This window comes from Myotis nattereri, assembly GCF_964212035.1.
Source record: "Myotis nattereri genome assembly, chromosome: 11".
NCBI classification, from domain to species: Eukaryota; Metazoa; Chordata; class Mammalia; order Chiroptera; family Vespertilionidae; genus Myotis; species Myotis nattereri.
In genome coordinates, this window is record NC_138086.1 from 31,358,483 (window position 1) to 31,378,419 (window position 19,937).

Genomic DNA, 19,937 nt, shown 5'->3' on the forward strand with positions numbered 1-19,937 from the left:
GGGTGGTCGTGGAGCAGTGTCACTCAGGCAAGTGGGGACTGAGCCTGGCAGTAACGGTCCCTATGAGCGAGACTTCACAAGGGACTGGTGCCCATAAGGTCTTGGTTAGAGCACAGCGTGCACTTGGAGGTAGTGGTGTCGTGGTTTTAACGGCACGTGGATCAGAGGTTAGATGGGCAGCACTGGCCCCTCCCGTGGGCTAGTGTTTCCTGACGGAGCTGAATGCTCTGTGAAACCTGACAGTGACTGCACCTGTGGCAAAATACAAGGGGTGGTTTATTTTAGTTCAGCCTCAAATACCAAAATTACATGTGAATTACTGTAAAAATGCAACATTTGAGGACTTTGATGTTACGAGAAAGGTCTAAAAAGAGAATGTAAGTGAAATACCCATTTCTCTTAATTCTTTTCTATAAATTATTTATTGGTCATCCTTTCTGGGTACTTGTTTTCTTAACTTCAACCTAATTAAGAACAGTTATCTTAGGGCCAGCAGCATGTATTAGAGAGGCCTCTGACAAGAGAGCTCTGGAGCCCTGTGGGCAAGCAGCCATTTATTTTATTTTATTTATTTATTTGTTTATTTATTTTTAAATACTCACCTGAGGATATGTTTTATTTTTGTTTTTTAAATTAATTTTAGAGGGAGAGGAGGAAAGGAAGAGAGAGAGAAGAGAGAGAGGAAGAGAACAAGAAGAGAGAAAGAAACACCCATGTGAGAGAGAAACATTGGTTGCTTCCTGTACCCATCCTGACCAGAATAGAACTTCAACCTTTTTTTTCTTAACTTATCTTTATCATTGTAAGTATTACAGATGTCCTCTCTCCTCCACCCCACTCTTACCCCTTCCCCACAGTATAGTTTGCCCATGCACTATGCATATATGTATATAAGTTCTTTGCTTAATCTCTTCCCAGCCCCCTCTCTGAAATACGTCAGTCTTTTGCATGCTTTAGTGTCTATAAGTGAGATCATGTGATATTTGTCTTTCTCTGACTGGCTTATTTTGCTTAGCATAATATTCTCCAGGTCCCTCCATGCTTTCTTAAAGGGTGAGAGATCCTTTTTTACTGCTGCGTAGTATTCCATGTGTAAATGCACCACAACTTTTTTTCATCTACTGATGGGCTCTTGAGCTGTTTCCAGATCTTAGCTATTATAAATTGCACTGCTGTGAACATGGGTCCATATATTCTTTCTGATTGGTGTTTCTGGCTTCTTAGGATATATCCCTAGACGTGGGATCACTGGATCAAATGGCAGTTTCATTTTTAATTTCTTGAGGAAACTCCACCTTGTTTTCCATAGTGGTTGTACCAGTCTGCATTCCCACCAGCAGTGTACTAGGGTTCTCTTTTCTTCACATCCTCACCAGCACTTGTTTGTTGATTTATTGATGGTAGCCATTCCTACAGGTGTGAAGTGATACCTCATTGTCATTTTAATTTTCATCTCTCTGATAATGAATGATGTTGAGCCTTTTTTTATATGTCTCTTGGCCATCTGCAACCATTTTTTAAAATATATTTTTTTATTGATTTCAGAGAGGAAGGAAGAGGGAGAGAGAGATAGAAACATCAAAGATGAGAGAGAATCATTGATTGGCTGCCTCCTGCAAGCCCCCCACTGGGGATTGAGCCCATAACCCTATCATGTGCCCTTGACTGGAATCGAACTTGGGACCTTTCAATTCACAGGCTGACACTCTATCCACTGAGCCAAACCGGCTAGAGTATCCTCAACCTTTTGATGTAGGGATGATGCTCCAACCAGCTGAGCCACTAGTGCAGCAGTCAGCCATTTAAAGTGCTCTTATGATATAAATAATAAGCACATTTTAGAGAACGTATTTTGATAGAATTTTTTTTTTTTATTTTTGCAAGCCAAAATTTTGTCTCATGCCACAATTTTCCATTTATGATAAGTGAATGTCAGACAGTGTTATAAAAAAAAAAAATAAGAGTTAGATAAAACAGTAGCAGAAGCAACTAAACATCAAATTTATTTCTGGCGAATAACCTAAGGATTTCCACTGGGTAAGAAAATGCAGGGTAGGTGCAGTACTTTTCTATGGCTGCCCTAACAAATTATCACAAAGTTAGTCATTTAACACAGCACAGTCTATTATCTTACAGTTCTGTGGGTTAGAATCCAACACAGGTCTCACTGGGCTCCGGTCAAGGTGTCTGCAAGAGCTGCGCTCCTTCTGGAGGCTCTAGGGAGGAACCCATTTCCTTGCCTTCCAGCTTCTAGGTGGTATCCACATCCCTGACTTCCGTCTTCACAACCAGCAAGGTTGCCTCTCTGAACATTGTCCCATAATCGGATTTGCTGCTCATCACAGCCAGCAAAATTTCCCTGTGATTAACTTAGGCACACCTTCACAGTCCATAATAGCCTCCCCAGCTCCACCCCTAAATTAATCACATCTGTAAGGTAATGTCCTCTCTGGTTCTGGGGATTACGATGGATGTTTTAGGGAGCATTAATCTGCCTGCCTTATACTGAAATAATTAACAGTGTTTCATTCAGAGAAAGTATTTTTCAGACATGGTCATAATTTGTTATAAGGTCTTTAAGAAACTTTCACGTGGGTATTTTGTAGGGAAGGTTGTACATATTTTTAAAAAAACCACAAGTTTTGTTTGAATTTTGGCCTACTTATTAAAGCTAACGCTCACTATCTTTTGTTTGCTTTGATAGTGATAACCTGCTAAGGAGAGCAGCCTGTCAAGAAGCTCAGGTAATGCCATTTGCTGTGGAACAGTCAGAACCACCTTGTCTCCGTTGTGCAGAAAACTCGCACTATTCCAGGGCACTTGTGCAGTGCCTTGCATCTGGGAGGTCTGGCTGTTTTTTCCCACTGTCGGGATGAATCAGGCTAAGAGCCAACTCTGAATAGAACCAGAGGAAATTGACCATCTGCTGAAGAGCAGTTCTAACACCCACCTCTTTAGATTTGTTTACTTATGGATTAGTCCTAAGAGCACATGGGAATTAGTTCCCATCTGTAGTTGTCCTTGAGGATGGGACATCCTGAATCATCCCTGATCCGAATAACCCCCAAAGATATCAGTTCAGAACAGGTGTTACCTCTTCAAGTCAAAACTTGTTATAATTGTTGGTTCATATTTTAAAGCCTTTCTCTTTTAGCCCAACTGACTCATACCATAATTGTTATCCAGCCCATAGAGAGTGACTTAAATATTCATGCATCTCCCTGTATTAGTTGCAGTTGACTTGTGAATCCTCTTAAGTTAAAGACCATATTTTTGGTCTTCCCTTTCCTCCAAATTTGTACATTCTACCTTGCAGGTGAATTTCCATGACTGAGTTGCCCTTTTGTTATATGACATTTAAGTTTATGATGTCAGAAATACCAAAAAAAGAAACAGGAATTCAAAAAGGTGTGATGCTTATAGTAGGAGACGTGGGTGGTGAGCGTGCTGATTGGTCTGGAGATGTTTTCATGGGTGACAGCGACAGTGACAGTAGGTACTATTGGCAAACTCCTCTCTTGAGTGGTTATCTACTTGTTCTAAATCTGTATTTCCAGAATTTTATTACTTCTTTGCTTGTTTTATCTCAGATGACTCTAGTTGTTTTGGAAATCAAACTTTATATTCAAGTTGAGGTGGTCCCCACCCCAAGCTAATTTGCCATTAGCAACTGGAAAGTTCCTTGGGACAGGGAACCTTTTTTTCTAAGAATGGTTGTAGGGTCCACCCTTTCTTAAGAAAGATGCCTCCACCTCTGTCCTGAATTTCATCTCCTCTTATTTTTTCAGAGACACTGTTCCTTGAGTTGTTTTCCCCTTCTTATATTTTACCTCTTCCCACTGTTCTAATTCTCCACTTCCCAGGACACGTTTAGCTCCTCTATCTGATGTAAGTGAATTCATTCTGATAGCCTCCTCTAGTTACTTTTCCTGTTTATGCCCTTCCCTTCACAGTCTAAATTCTTGAAAAAATGATTCTTTTTTATCTCATGAAAACTTAGCTCACTGTAGTCTTACATAAACTCATTTACCAGCTGTAAACTTGAGACTTGAGTTGCAAGAGACTAGAAACCAGGACAAGGAGGAATAATCTGGAACTATAGATCTAGAGTCAGGTTGGAATAGGAACCTGGTTCATTATATTCTTTCTGGCCACATTGCAGAAATAATATGGATAGAACAAGAACAAATTATAATATTTGGAGATTTGGCAGCAAAATGTTAAGGTCTAATTCAGTAAGAGTGAAAACAGAGTAGAAATTATAATGTACCAGAATTTTTTTTAACGAAGAAACAGTATGTCTTTCTGAAGTATTCAGAAAAAAATTTTTTTTTTTAAAGCAGGAATTAGACAATGGTGAGAAAGGATCTCCAGTGGACTCTCAGGGTGGAGGTGGAGTTAGAGACAGCTATTTAGTAAAAACCTCATTAACTTTCATTTTTTCCTATATTTACTTTGTACTTTCGTAGTTGAATTCTGCCTTCTTGGCCCAGACCTGCTCCCCACCATCTAAGACTTGGAATTTCGCCCTTTGTCGTGCTTTCTTCCTCCCATTCTTCTTGTTGATCTTGTCTAACCCAGACGCAATAGCACTAGCTCCTTCTAGTCCCCAGGCCTAGACCTCTGCTTCTTCATTCTGCCTTGTCCTCGATCTGCTCTTTAGAGTTGATAAAGTAGGAAAAGTTTGAGTTTTGTAGTTAGATAGATGTACATTCTAGGCTGCAATTTATTAACAATGTGACTGAGTTAATTTTTCTGACTCTTGTTTTTCTAATCTATAAAAATGAGAATATTTAAGACCTCTGAGGTTTCTGAGAACTAAGAATTATGTGTGAACGTGGCAAATACGAGGTGCTAAGTAAACATTAATTACATTTCTTTCCCTGTGACAGGGGATGCTATTTAGTTATCATACAAGGTAGCAAAGAAGAGGATGCAGATAGCATATTAGGGTTATTTGATATATATATACATATACATACATATACATACATATACATATACACACATATACATACATATACATATACATATATATATACACACACACATACATATACACACACATATATATAGACATACATATATATATAATCTATAAAGATATGAAGATTAATAGATTAATAACACAAAGATTCTTCATGAACAAGCTTTAATAATAAGTTGAAGTAGAAAAAGATTATACTCTGAAATCTAAAGACAAGTGGATTAAAATTCCCTTCTGACAGACTGATGTCTTACTTATCTTGGGTTTATAATAAACATAGCCATATCATATGGAGAAAAGAAAAGTTACTTCTAGTAGGTAAAGTAAGGTTTGTTTACTACAATATACAATTCAGCTTATTAACTAATGGCACACTTTTGTGCTGTTGTTTATGGTGTTTTTGTGAATATGAAATCATGAGAACATTTTTTTCTGCTGGAGTAGATATTACATCTTCTGGGAATAAATTCTTTTGGAACGAAAGAATATATGTGATCACTAACTGAATAAAAGGACATTGACTTACAACTTGTCTTTTTTCCTTTTTAGGTGTTTGGCAATCAGCTCATTCCTCCCAATGCACACGTGAAGAAGGCAACTGTCTTTCTCAACCCTGCAGCCTGCAAGGGGTGGGTGGCTTGTTACCTACTCAGGCTTCATAAAGTGAAAAAGTCAGACTATCAGGCAGCTAGTTGGATTGTTTGGGGTTGGAAGGACTAGGTTCAATACTCTTCTAGCGATAAGAGATTTATTTGTAATGGAGAAATAATGGTTAATGGGGTAAAACTGTAAAGCTAACTGATGCTTAGCAAACTTGTCTAATCGAAGTTCACTAATCATTCCAGAATTAACACTCGCAAATAAGTCTTCTCTGCTTGACAGTAGCCCCTTGGGAAAACTCCTGCTGCTGTGATGTAAATTATTAGACCTTCTTTGTTACGAGATGTTCAGAGATGGCCCAAGGCTCTGTGGGCTTGCAAGGTCAAAAACACTCTTTCTGTAATCCCTGAGCCAGGTCTTGGAGGTCAGTAGAGGGAGAACACTCAGTCTTCTTGACTGAGGACATGTCCATGGGTCAGGGGCCTGGAGACAGGAGTAACTAATCATGTCTCTTGCTATGTATGTCACAGGATAGTCAGTGAACTGGTCTGGCTGGCTGGAAGGGTCATGTGAGGGAATTGTGGCAATTAAGGTATGAAGAATACTTAGATAATACTTGGATAATAATTGTGCCCATGTTCCTTTATTCTAACAAATGTCCCACACTGGTTGTTGAAAGTGGGGTAGGCTGTGTGTGTATGGGGGCAAGGAGTTTGAGGGAACTCTTTGTACTTTTTTAAAAAAATTTTTGGTCACATTGGATAATAACATGTTTCAGGCATGCAGTTCTGTAATACATCATCTGTATATTGCATTATGTGCTCACCACCCAAAGTCTAGTCTCCTTCTATCACCATGTATTTGACCTCCTTTACTCTTTTCATCCTCCTCCTCTCACCTTCCTCTCTGTTGCCTGTCAATGAGTTTATTTTTGTTTGTTGCTTTCTATTTTATATCCCACACTAGAGGCTCAGTGCACGAATTCGTGCACCAGTGGGGTCCCTTGTCCTGGCCTACGGGATTGGGCCAAAACCGGCTCTCCAACATCCCCTGAGAGATCCCAGATTGCGAGAGGGCTCAGGCCAGGCTGAGGGACCCCACTCATGCACGATAGGGGCAGGGAGGGACATGGGAGGTTGGCCAGCCAGAGAGGGACCGCAGGAGAGCTCCAGGGTGTGTCCGGCCTGTCTCGCTCAGTCCTGATCAGCCAGACCCCAGCAGCAAGCTAACCTACCAGTCAGAGCGTCTGCCCCCTAGTGGTCAGTGCACGTCATAGTGAGCTGTTGAGTGGCCTTAGCATATCATTAGCATATTATGCTTTGATTGGTTGAATGGCTGACCGGACACTTAGCATATTAGGCTTTTATTATATAGGATATGAGTGAAATCATATGGTTCTTGTCCTTCAGCATCTGACTTATTTCACTTAGCATGATACTCTTAGGATCTATGTTGTCGAAAATGGCAATATTTCATCTTTTTTATGTCTGAGTAGTATTCCATTGTTTATATGTACCACATCTTCTTTATTCAGTTATCTGTCGTGAGGTTGTTTCCATATCTTGCTATTAAGAATAATGCTGCAGTGAACATATGGGTACATATATCTGTATGAATAAATGTTTTCACATTTTTCAGGAAGGTACCCAAAGAGGGATTGCTGGGTCATATGGTAGCTCTGTTGTTAATTTTTGAGGGACCTCCATACTGTTTTCCATGGTGGCTGTATACCTTTATATTCCCACCAGCAATGTCTGAGGATTCTTTCTTGTCCACATCCTCTCCAAGACTTATTTCTTTGTCTTATTGATGATAACCCTTCTAGTAGGTGTGAACTGGTATCTCATTGTGTTTTGATTTACATTTACATTTCACTTATAGCTAATGAAGTTGAGCATTTTCTTATGTATCAGTTGGCCATCTGTATGTCTTCTTAGGAAAACGTCTATTCAGGTCTTCTGCCTTTTTTAAAATTGGATTTTTTGTTGTTGTTAATTACATGAGTTCTTTTTATATTTTGGATATTAATATTAGCCCCTTATCATAGGTATCATTTGCAAATACCTTTTCCCTTTCAGTTGGTTGCCTTTTTGTTTTGTTGATGGTTTCTTTTGCTGTGCAGAAGCGCTTTTTTTAAAAATATATTTTTATTAATTTCAGAGAGGAAGGAAGAGGGAGAGAGAGATAGAAACATCAGTGATGAGAGAGAATCATTGATTGGCTGCTTCCTGCACGGTCCCTACCGGAGGTAGAGTCCACAGCCTGGGCATGTGCCCTTGACTGGAATTGAACCTGAGACCCTTTAGTCCACAGGTCGACGCTCTATCCATTAAGCCAAACCGGCTAGGGCTGTGCAAAGGCTTTTTAGTTTGATATAGTCTCATTCATTTATTTTTGGTTTTACTTCTCGTGCCTTTGGTGTCAAGTTCACAAAAACCTCTCTGAGAACACAGTCCATAAGTTTAGTCCCTATGCTTTCTTCTACATATTTTGTTTCCGGGGTTATGTTTAAGTCTTTAACCCATTTTGAGTTAATTTTTATGTATGGTATCTGATAGCAGTGTCTGGTTTTACTATTTTGCATGTGGCTTTCCAATTCTTCCAACACCATTTATTGAAGAGGGTTTCCTTTCTCCAGTGTATGTTTTTGGCTCCTTTGTTGAAAATTAATTGTCTATATATGTGTGGGCTTGTTTCTGGACTCTCAGTTCTGTTCCATTGGTCTGTATGCCTTTTTTTTTTTTTTTTTTTTTTTTTTTTGCTAGCACCGTACTGTTTTGATTATTGTAGCTTTCTAGTATAGTTTTATATCAGGGAGCATGATACCTCCCACTTTGTTCTTTTTAAAGATTTCTTTGGTTATTTGGGGTCTTTGTGGGTCCATATAAATTTTAGGATTAGTTGTTCTAATTCTGAGAAGAATGCCATTGGTATTTTAATAGGGATTGAATTGAATCTGTATATTACTTTAGGTAGTAAGGATAGTTTAACAATATTAATCTTCTCAATTTATGAGTAAGGTAAGGTATATCCTTCCATTTATTTGTATCTTGTTTAATTTCTTTCTCCAACTTCTTTTAGTTTTTTGGTATACAGGTCTTTCACCTCTGGTTAAATTTAGTCCTAGGTATTTTATACTTTTTAATGCAATTGTGAATGGGATTGATTTCTTATTTTTTCTTATTCATTATTGGTGTACAGAAATGCAATAGATTTCAATATATTGATTTTGTGTCCTACAACTTTACTAAAGCTATTTATTAGTTCTAACAGTTTTTGGGTGGAGTCTTTCAACTTTTCTATATGTAGTATATTGTCATTTGCAAATGATGAGAGTTTTACTTTCCATTTTGTATGCCTTTAATTTCTTTGTCTTGTCTGATTGCTGTGGCTTGGACTTCAGTGTTATGCTGAAAAGAAGTGGTGAGAGTGGACATCCTTGTTTTATTCCTGATCTTAGAGGAAAGGCTTTTGGTTTCTGAAATAAGCTTCTCTAGTAATTTCTTGGGACGGAGTGCGGCTTCACAGGTATGAGGACAAGTCATGCCTTCTTTTAATTCAGCAGCTTAAGATATTTACCTACCGATTGTTGAAATTGACTCCATTGCTCTGCCTAATTGAACCCTATTTGCCTGACATCGTTAAAGCCACTTCCTTCCCCATAAACACACCAGTCATAATGCCTATTGATCATTCTTGTTTAACAACATTACTAAATAATACCAATAATTGAACAGGTCCTAACACAACACAACAATAACTGAGTGGTCATTGGTGGTCTGTGTCAGAATGCCACAGAACTCGGTGGGTTTCATGGTTTGAAGGATCAGATCTGTAGACTCTTTTCTGCTGTGTGATACTGTGGGAGCTACTTAATTTAAATGCTCAGTTTACTCATTTGTAAAATGGGAGAATAGCCATCCCATATAAAATTACATATATATAGGTGCCTTTAGATTAAATGAAATGATGCCTTTGAAGTGTTTGGCTTATTTCCATTTCACAGTAAGCATGGATAAAAGGAATATAAGCTGCTGCTGTTGTTATTTACCTGCAGGCTGGGTTCACAACATTCTCTACTTTGCTCTCCCACCCTTCCTGAAAGTCCTTGCACCCTTTCCTACTGCCTCCTTGAACTATTCTAGGTCCTATTCCCTTAGAAACCTAGTAAGTTAGCAACTTGCTAATTCTGATGAAGGAAAATATATGGCAATATATTTTTGAGGTATAATCAGTTATTTTGAGTTTCTGCTTCTAAGAGATACGTGCATTTTTTAAAAATTAAAACTATTTTTAGGTCCGTTTACATTTTTACATATAAATGTATTTGCATTTTTTAAAGGTAGATTATTGTTTTAAAAGTGTAACATTTTTCTCTAAGGATGAGGCTAAGGAAAGGCTTTCTCTCCTAAAGTCACGGTCCCTTTAGCAGGCGAATCCCTGCACAGCCTAGGAAGCAGCCACTCTGGAACTCTCCAGCATCTCTTTAAAGCTTTCACCAAAATTGCACTCTTTTTGTCATCTTGACTCTGCTCTGACACATAATTAATAACTTCTTGTGTAGCTATTTCATCATGTAGTACTGGTTTAAAAGTATATAAGAGCTTTAAGAAATAAGATGACTGTGTGTTTAGCATTAATAAATAATACATTAAGGAGTAATTCTTTTTTTGTGCATGTGTGAACTTGGAAATTGCTACAAGTATATAAAGTTTTTATTTCCGGTGCTATCTCACCCTTAATTATATAATAAATAATGCATTTCTTACTGGTAGCACCTGTTTTTCAACCTTTTATATGGAACATTAGAAGGGGAAAAAATGTCTTCACTTTTATTTCAGAAATTTTCCGTACCCATAGCATCACATAAAAGCGTGAATAAAGTCCAAATGTTCCAGTCTTACTTCTTAAGCCAACATAAAGGAGTTTACAGATTTTCTGTAATGATGAATATAGCAGATTGAGACTTCTCCAGAGTTTTGCTTCTCAGAGTTAGATCCAGTCCACTTCCAGCAGAAATTCTCTCATCACTCTAGTAATGAAAGCACCCCAGGAAGGAGAAATATTTGCATTATCACTGCCTCAGCCATTATTGTCCGGTTTAGGCCCAGAAATGGTGAGCTGGGAAGGAGAAACTTCCATTTAGTTTTTCCTGTTCATTCTCTTAAGCATTCAGAGCAGCAGTAAAGATAGGGGACATTTGTTTAATTTGCTTTTTACCTGCACAATTAGGCCCTTGGTTTGAGAGATTCTCTTGAATGGTTCTTGTATCCAAGCTTCTCAATTTCCTTTAATTCATAATAGGAACGGTTTTGTGTTCTGTCTCCTTGGTGGTTATTCTCTTTAGTGTAGAGGATGTTGAGTTTGGTCTATACATGTTCCTCACTGGCTACCTCTGCATCTCTTTCTAGAAAGTATAAAACGTAGTCTAGAAAGTTAAAGCATGCATCACTGGTTAAAAAAAAAAATTTGTTTTGAAAGAGAGCTGAGTAATGTGGATGTAAAAGTTAGATGTTTGGCTAGTTGAATTTTTTAAAATTTTTATTGATTTCAGAGAGGAAGGAAGAGGGAGAGAGAGAGATAGAAACATCCATGATGAGAGAGAATCATGGATCGGCTGTTTCCTCCAAGTCCCCCCACTGGGGATCAAGCCTACAACTGGGCATGTGCCCTTGACTGGAATCAAACCTGGGACCTTTTGGTCCCCAGGCCAACACTCTATCCACTCTGCCAAATTGGCTAGGGCTAGTTGACTGTTTTGAAAGTACTAATAAGTTGACCTGTCTTTCACCCAAACATTTCTCCAGGGATTTTATTCAACTTTGAGACTATGCAATTGGGGACTTTCTGCAACTTCTGCATCCTTTGATTCCTAGGCGTTTTCGAATCCTGGCATGACTTGGACAAGAGTCACTATTGGAATGCTGTGTATGAGACTTCTAAAATACACAGACTCTTCTAAGTGCTTTGTAACTGTTGCTCTTGTTAAAGACATCACAATCATGTCATTTCCTTTTCCTCAGAATTTACAGGTCTGCATTTTTTGGACAGGTTTATTCATTCATTTGTTTATTAACTCATTAGATACTTATTAAATATGTTCTACCTGTGCCAGACAGGTAGAACATATTTACTCTTGGAGGCTAGGGAATTTGGGGACGCATAAGGTTTGGTGTCTGTTTTTGCAAGGCTTCAAGCCTAGTCCTGAAGATTCTCTTGCAATTCACTAGTCGTCATTTGCTGTGAAAGTTCCCAAGACAGGTGTGTACATAGTGCTGGTTAACACACAGAAGGGCATGATGGTGCCTGGAAGTTTGGGGCAAGCTGCTGATTATCCTGTAGTTAGACAATTTCTAACTTTCTCTGTTCCAGCAGAAATTTGGTCCTCGTGGAAAAACATTTTGCTCTTTCTCCAGGGATTTTACTGCAGTTTAAGACTTAAGAAATGGATATAATATTTGGAATTGTTACAAATGATGTGCTTCTTCCCCAAAGGTTATGTCCACTGGGTTAGAATTAAGCAATATTCTGTTTGGTTCACTCTGTTCCCTTGGGGCATATGAAAAATGTTACAGTAAATACATTCTCTGCCTTCTACCACTGGAATATTAATAAGCTCCTTGAGGACTTAATACATTATACTTAAGTTACAAGTATTTTTGTCTGCTTTTTCATGTGGTCTCTCCAGCTCCTACACCTGTCTAGCACATAGTAGGTACTCAATAAATACTTGTTGAATGAATCAAACATTGCTTCCTCAGTGGAGCCATATCCCATGTACTTTCTTCTCTAGAGCAAGGGTGGGGAACTTTTTTTCTGCCAAGGGCCATTTGGATATTTATAATATCATTTGTGGGCCATACGAAATTATCAACTTAAAAATTAGCCTATTATAGAGTTGGTCAAACATTTAATTAACTCACCTCTAATGCCTTGGCAGAGCCAGACCAAATGGCTCATGGGCCAGATATTTACCACCCCTGCTCTAGAGGAACGACCATAAACTGAGGCATCCCAAATGGATAAGAGCTTATTGTATTAGACAAACAGTAAACTTCTGAGGCCCCTGAGTGAGAGACTCTATGTTTCTATCAGTAGAAACTCGTTTCTCATTGTTATTTGAACAGTGTTTCTTCCCTAGTCTATTTCTTGTTCTACACAAGAGAAGGTGGTTGGGCTTCCTGTTCGTCCTCTTGAGAACTCACGATAAAATTTTTATATTTTTCCCTTTGTCTACAGCAAAGCAAGAACTCTGTTTGAAAAAAATGCTGCCCCAATTTTGCACTTATCTGGCATGGATGTGACTGTCGTTAAGGTGAGACTGCTCCAGAGTGCCGACTTGATCCCAGCTCCTACTCCTTGTAACATAGCCTCTTCTCCTGACTTGTTTGCAGAAATCACTTACCACTTACGACAAGAGCAGAGCAATCAATGTTGTGTACTTGTTCTGATAATTAAGGCAATTTTGTTTTTATAAAGCATTGTCAGCTTTTCATCTTTAGAAAAGGATTAGATGGAGGCATAAGCTTGATTTCCTTTCATGTGAAGATAGGACGTGGAATTATTATCTCTTAGAAGATGAAAATAGCGTGTTTTTTCCAAAAAACAAAAAACCCCTGCAAATCTGAGTAATTAATTTAATTTTTTGCTAGTTCCATAGACAGGTAAACATTTTTTCTCTGATGAGGTATTATCTCTGGGGAGGAATTTTAAATGGTAAAGCTTCAGAATTTGCAAGATTTAGGTAAGAAAAACAGGTGACAAAAATAAGTTTGAGGGAATTGTGTTGTCTCAGAAGATGCTTAAAGACTCCATTTTTGTTGACTTTTTAAAGTGATATGTGTGTGGTGTGTATAAGGAGTGCATATTTGATGAAAATCACTGTTACCATATTGCTAAGTCTATGAAGAACCTATTTTTAACATTACACGCTTTCATTAAATAACAACGTAAAAGGTCATTTAGTCCGATTTACCATTTCATGGTGAACTCTCTTCTCTAGCTTATCTGAGACTAAGTTGTCTGCCTCCATGATGGAGGAACAGGGTTGGGGGGAAAAAAACTAACATTTATTTAAGTCTCTGTAGTGCATACTCTGTGTATTAGAGATCATAGAATGTTTACTTGACACTAGTATTGTTCCTGGAATGTTTGTTTGAACTCACAAGTAAAACTGTCTGAGCCTGGAGCTTTCTTTGGGGATTTATTTATTTATATTAAATTTATTTATTTATTTATTTTTAATATATTTTATTGATTTTTTACAGAGAGGAAGGGAGAGAGAGATAGAGAGTTAGAAACATCGATGAGGGAGAAACATCGATCAGCTGCCTCCTGCACATCTCCAACTGGGGATATGCCCGCAACCCAGGTACATGCCCTTGACCGGAATCGAACCTGGGACCTTTCAGTCCGCAGGCCGACGCTCTATCCACTGAGCCAAACCGGTTTTGGCTGTATTAAATTTATTTAATGGCTCTAGAAGAACTCAAGTTCTGTTTCTTGAATTAATTTTGGAAAGGTAAGTTTTTCAAGGAATTTGTTCATTTCATCAGTGTTTTCAAATTAATTGGAATTGAGTTCATAATATCTGAAAGCAATAAAAATATATCTTAATAGAACAAAAACTTCTATATATAATATCTATAATATCCTCTTTTAAACTTTTAGATTTCTGTAACATCTGTACTATCTCATTTTCATGCTTAATATAATTTGTCCCCTCTTTTTTTTCTTTCTCTCAGTAGTTTTGTGAGAGGTGTGTCAGTTTAATCCTTGCCAAGAACCATCTTTTGGCTTGTTGATCCTCTCATTTGTTTCATTAATATCTAATTTATCTTTATTGTTTCCTTCATTCTACTTTCTTTGGATTTTTTTTTCTGCTGTCCTTTTTTGACATTTTAATGTGGATGTTTATTTTTATTAATTTTACCCTTCTGTCCTGCTATATACATTGAAAGCTATAAATGTACCATAATTCAGCTGCATCCTAGAAGTTTTTGTTCTATTAAAACATATTTTTATTGCTTTCAGAGAGGAAGAGAGAGGGAGAGAAAAATAGAAACATCAATGATGAGAGAGAATCATTGCTCAGCTGTCTCCTGCATACCTCACACTGGGGATTGAACCTGAAACCCAGGCATGTGCCCTGACTGGAAATCGAACTGTGACCTCCTGAGCTACGCTGACTGGGATGCATCCTAGAAGTTTTGATGTGTAATATTTTCATTGCTAAGTATTTTCTGATTTTCATCATGATTTTTGTTTGACCTATGAATTAGGAAGGCATGTTTTTAAATTTCCAAATTTAAAGTTTTTCCAAATCTTTTTGCTAATGATTTCTGACTTTATTGGTATTTTTGTCAAAGAGTATAGTCTATAAATTCCAGTATTCTAAAATTTGTTGAGACTTGTTTTGTGGCCTAGCATGTGGTTTGTTTTCATAAATGTCTCATGTATGCCTAAAAAGAATTTATATCAGTTACTGGAGAGCATATTCTGTATATGTGTCCGTTAAGTCAAATCTATTGTGTGCCTCAAATCTATGTCCTTGCTGATTTTTTCTTCTGTTTAGCTATAGGTTATTCAGAGAGAGAGGTATTAGAAATCTCCTATTATAATTGTGGATTTGTCTATTTCATGACATGGTTTTGTCAATTTTTGCTTTTTGTATTTTGAGACTATTAGTATATGCACTCAAATTTCAGATTATTTTATTTTCCTTACATTTTGATCCTATCATAGAGTGACTCTCTTTGGCACTAATCCTGCTTTTTGCCATAGTCTGTCTTACCTGTTATTAGTAGTAATTGTACTAGCTTACTTTGGCTAGTTTTTGCCTGGCATAATTTTTACATCTCTTTACTTTCATCCTTTTGTATCCTTATGTTTTAGATGCACCATTTGTAAAGGTGCAAAACAGGATATTTCAAAAATCAATTTTTTTGGCTTTTGACTAGGCCACTTAATCCATTAACAATTATTATAATTGTTGATTTATTTAGATTTATTTCTATAGTAGTTATCTATTGCTATATAACAAACTGCCTGGACAACTATTTTTCTGCTGATGAGTCTTGGTCAGAGCTGTTCTTTTGCTGGTCTAGCCTGGGCTCCTTACTGGCCTTTCTTTTCATGGTTTAATAGCTCATTTCTTTTTATCACTGAATAATATTCCATTGTATGGATGTACAACAGTTTGTTTATCCATTCACTTACTGAATGGTTGCTTCCAATTTTGGCAATTATGAATAAAGCCGCTATAAACATTCATGTGCAGGTTTTTCTGTGGACATGTTTTCTGCTCACTGGGGTAAATACCTAACAGGGCATTTGCGGGATTGTATGGTAAGAGTGTGCTTAGCTTTGTAAGAAACTGCCGGGGAGCATTTAGGGTCTTGCTTCCCAGCATGTCATCAGTTTGACTCAAAAAAACTCATAAAAATTCCCCCCTCAAAAGAAAAAGAAATCGCCAAACTGCCTTTTCAAAGTGGCTGTACCATTTTGCATTCCCACCAGCAATGAATGAAATTTCCTATAGCTCTGTGTCTTTGTAAACATTTTGTGTTGTCGGTGTTTTGGGTTGTAGCCATTCTAATGGGAATGTATGTTCAAGGGAGGGCAAAAGTGGGTTACATACAATATTGACCATATTTTCTTTTCTTTTTTTAAAAAAATATTTTTATTGATTTTTTACAGAGAGAAAGGGAGAGAGATAGAGAGTCAGAAACATCGATGAGAGAGAAACATTGATCAGCTGCCTCCTGCACACCTCCCACTGGGGATGTGCCAGCAACCAAGGTACATGCCCGTGACCGGAATCAAACCTGAGACTTTTCAGTCCGCAGGCTGACGCTCTATCCACTGAGCCAAACCAGTCTTGGCCATATTTTCATTTGTATATTTTCCATCTGTATATCTTCTTTGGTGTGATGTTTGTTCAGATTTTTGCTCTTGTTTTTTGTTTGTTTTCTTACTGTTGATTTCTAGAGTTCTTTGTATATTGTGAATACAAGTCATCAGATATGTGTTTTGCAAATATTTTCTCTTATACAGTCTTGTAAAGCTGTTTTGTAATTGTCTTAACAGTGTTTTTCCCAGAGCAGAGTTGTTAATTTTAAGAAAGTCCAACTTGTCTATTTTTCTCCCATAGATCTTGCTTTTTGTTGATTTATCTAAAAACTCATTGCCAAACCCAGGATTATCTAGATCAGTGGTTCTCAACCTTCCTAATGCCGCGACCCTTTAATACAGTTCCTCATGTTGTGGTGACCCCCAACCACAAAATTATTTTCGTTGCTACTTCATAACTCTAATTTTGCTACTGTTATGAATCATAATGTAAATATCTGATATGCAGGATGTATTTTCATTGTTACAAATTGAACATAATTAAAGCATAGTGATTAATCACAAAAACAATATGTAATTATATATGTGTTTTCCGATGGTCTTAAGCGACCCCTGTGAAAGGGTCGTTCGACCCCCAAAGGGGTTGAGAACCGCTGATCTAGATCCTCTCCTGTGCAATTTTCTAGAAGTTATATAGTTTTCTTTTACATTTAAGTTTACAACCCATTTTGAGTTAATTTTTAGGAAAAGTGTGAGGTTAATGTGTTGATTCATCTTTTTGCATCATTATGCCACTTTTTATCTTTCCTCTTTGGTGCATTTGGAATTTTCATCTTAAGATCAGAGCCTCAAATGTGTTATCCCTGTTCATGTAACCTTTTAAATTATGGTCTGTTAAATCTGTCAAGATCTTTTTGCACTTTGGCTTTTTCCTGCCTGTACTTTTTTTACAAATATTTATTGAGTGCCTCCTATTAGGTAAGCCCTGTCTGTCCTCAGAGAGCTTCCATTCAAAGTGTGAAAGGAAAGGATGCAGAAAAGAAACATACAAATAAACACAAGATTTTTCCAATGATGATAAATGCCAAGGAGAAAAATCAAGCAGGGTAAAGAGACCAGGAGTAATAGGGATGTTAGTTTAGTGCAGAATACCAAGGAAGGCCCGTCGGATAAGATGACAGTTGAACAGAGACCTGAAGGGAATGAGTGAGTCATGCAGCTGCTCAAAGAGGGAAAGAGTCCAGGCCGAGCAGACTGCATAGTCAAGGCGGGAGTGTGCTTGGGTGATTGAGTGCGAGTAAGGAGGCCATTGTTGTTGGAGTGGAATGAACCAGGAGAGACAGGGAGAGAGGGTGAGGTTGGACAAAGAAGGAGGGGCAAGATTATCAACTTTGTATTACTTTCGAATTCAGTAAATTATAATTTGCATCCATTGTTGATACAGTGTTGTATAGGAAGATGCTGAAGGGAGAACCCTAAAGAGCTGTCACTAAGACTCTACCTACACTTTGATGTTGCTTCTCTGAGCATCTCACTTTGAGCCTAGACTGGTATCTAATTTAATTGTATTCTAACATATTATTTCCATATTTTCCCACCTTGTCTCCAAGGATATTGTTAAATAGCTTGCCAGGTGCCTTGCTGAAAACCAGTTATAATGTCTGTCTAGTTTCCCAGATCTATGGATCTAGTGACCTGTCAGAGATGAGCATGAGTCTGAAATGCGTCACTCTTAGCCAACCCATGCTCATTCCCAATGATCACCCATTTCGGGGTGCTCACAAACCATCCTTTTAATTAGGATTGGCATATTTTTTAATGAAATATTTGAAAATATATAATTATAAAACCAGTCATTCCAATTTTTAGAATAAAAGTAGGAACATTCATCATAAAATTAATGGTGTTAGTTTAGGGACTTCCTTTTTCCTTTGTGTTTACTGACTTATTGGCTCAGGTGCTTTATAGTCTCTCTGAAATCCAAATCTTTAATTTTTACCTATTAGTCTAGTATAGTGTCAGATGGAGGGAGTATTTCCTTATTTTAGCATTAGTTGCACTATGTCTATTAAAATTCAATGTTTGGTTTTAGAGGTGGTGGCTTAGATGGTCCATTAAGTCTGCATATGTATCTGAGATAAATATTATCAATAAAAATGGTGATGCCTAGGTGCGTCTTGACTAATTTGAGTCACACCTGTATTTTATGTACAATGTTCCTATGTACAATAATAACCCCCTTTGATTTAGTACAGTATCAGGTATGAGCAGTTACTTTGCTAGTTGCTTTACAATGGCATTATGGGGAAGCTATGATTATCCCCTCTCCTAACACACATACTTCCATTGATTAGGAAATTAAGATCTGAGAGTTTGAGGCTACTCAGCTAAAAAGTAGCAGAGTTGAGACTTAATCTAGGTCACTTGGGCTCCCAAATCTGTGCTCTTTTCATCCCATTTGCTTCATATTTGCACTTGCACTTCCTGCTTTCAGATAAAAGGCACTGGTAAATGATGTCATAGACTGCACTGGACTGGAAATGGGTTCTCTGATGAGCTTTTTGTTAACAGATAAATCAAGTAAGGAGCTGACTGGGTGGTTTCTGAGGTCCCTTCCAGTTCTAAAGGTAGAAACTATAAAAACTGTACAGAGTTGCTTTGTTAGCTATTTAGTGTTTCATGTCTATCAATTATGTAGAATTTAAGAAAATACTCAATGTATTTAATAACCTGTATTTTTTAGCCTTTCACCAGTGGCCCTAGGATAATAAATTGACCCAAGGCTTCCTTTGTATTTCAGACAGATTATGAGGGCCAGGCCAAGAAACTGCTGGAACTGATGGAAAACACAGACGTGATCATCGTTGCCGGAGGAGATGGAACATTGCAGGAGGTATGGCCCTTTTCCTGTGTGAAACCATTTGGGCGAGGGAGACAGAAAGTTGATCTTAGAGCAGTGGCATACAGTGGTTATAATTTAAGGAAATTATTTCTTTGTAATCCATTTGTGGGGATTGTTTCTGACACAAGTATATCATTACTTTTTTCTCATGCACTGTTTTTTTTAGTCTGATAAAATTGAATAGAATAGGAAACAAAATGGTGGTGGGTACGGTAAGCTTTTTATATTCTGAAGACTGTTATGGCAATTGTAATTTCAGTGATGAGGAAAGTTTCTTATAAAAGAAAGATTCCTTTAAAAGAGGTGTCTGTCCATTGTCACTTCATTTCTATCACATGTTTCATCTCCTGAGACACATTAGGAGCAGAGGTCTCCATGTTCATACGTATGCATCTGCCTTTGTTCTCTAGTTCCGTATCCTTAGTGCTTACTTTGGTCCGATAAGGACAGGAAGCCTGAGCTGCTCTTCTTTTCTGAGCAATAGACTAGACCCTCCATTATATATTGGAAACTCCTCGAGAGCCTGGCACAGGCAGCCCTTCCACTCACCTTCCCATCCTGTGTACAGTTCACAGCTACACCTCTTCTCTGCTCCAT

At 37.7% G+C, this 19,937-nt stretch overlaps 1 protein-coding gene across 4 annotated transcripts in view; it reads left to right on the forward strand.

Annotated features, from left to right (window-relative positions):
- The window catches only part of AGK (acylglycerol kinase), a 99,823-nt gene that overhangs the window by 52,276 nt on the left and 27,610 nt on the right, over positions 1 to 19,937 (forward strand). For all 4 annotated transcript variants that reach the window (XM_081102487.1, XM_081102488.1, XM_081102489.1 and 1 more), the window contains exons 4-7: positions 2,705 to 2,744; positions 5,537 to 5,616; positions 12,827 to 12,902; positions 19,239 to 19,331. In XM_081102487.1, the coding sequence (XP_080958613.1) occupies positions 2,705 to 2,744; positions 5,537 to 5,616; positions 12,827 to 12,902; positions 19,239 to 19,331 (289 nt within the window). The remainder of the gene's footprint in view (positions 1 to 2,704; positions 2,745 to 5,536; positions 5,617 to 12,826; positions 12,903 to 19,238; positions 19,332 to 19,937) is intronic.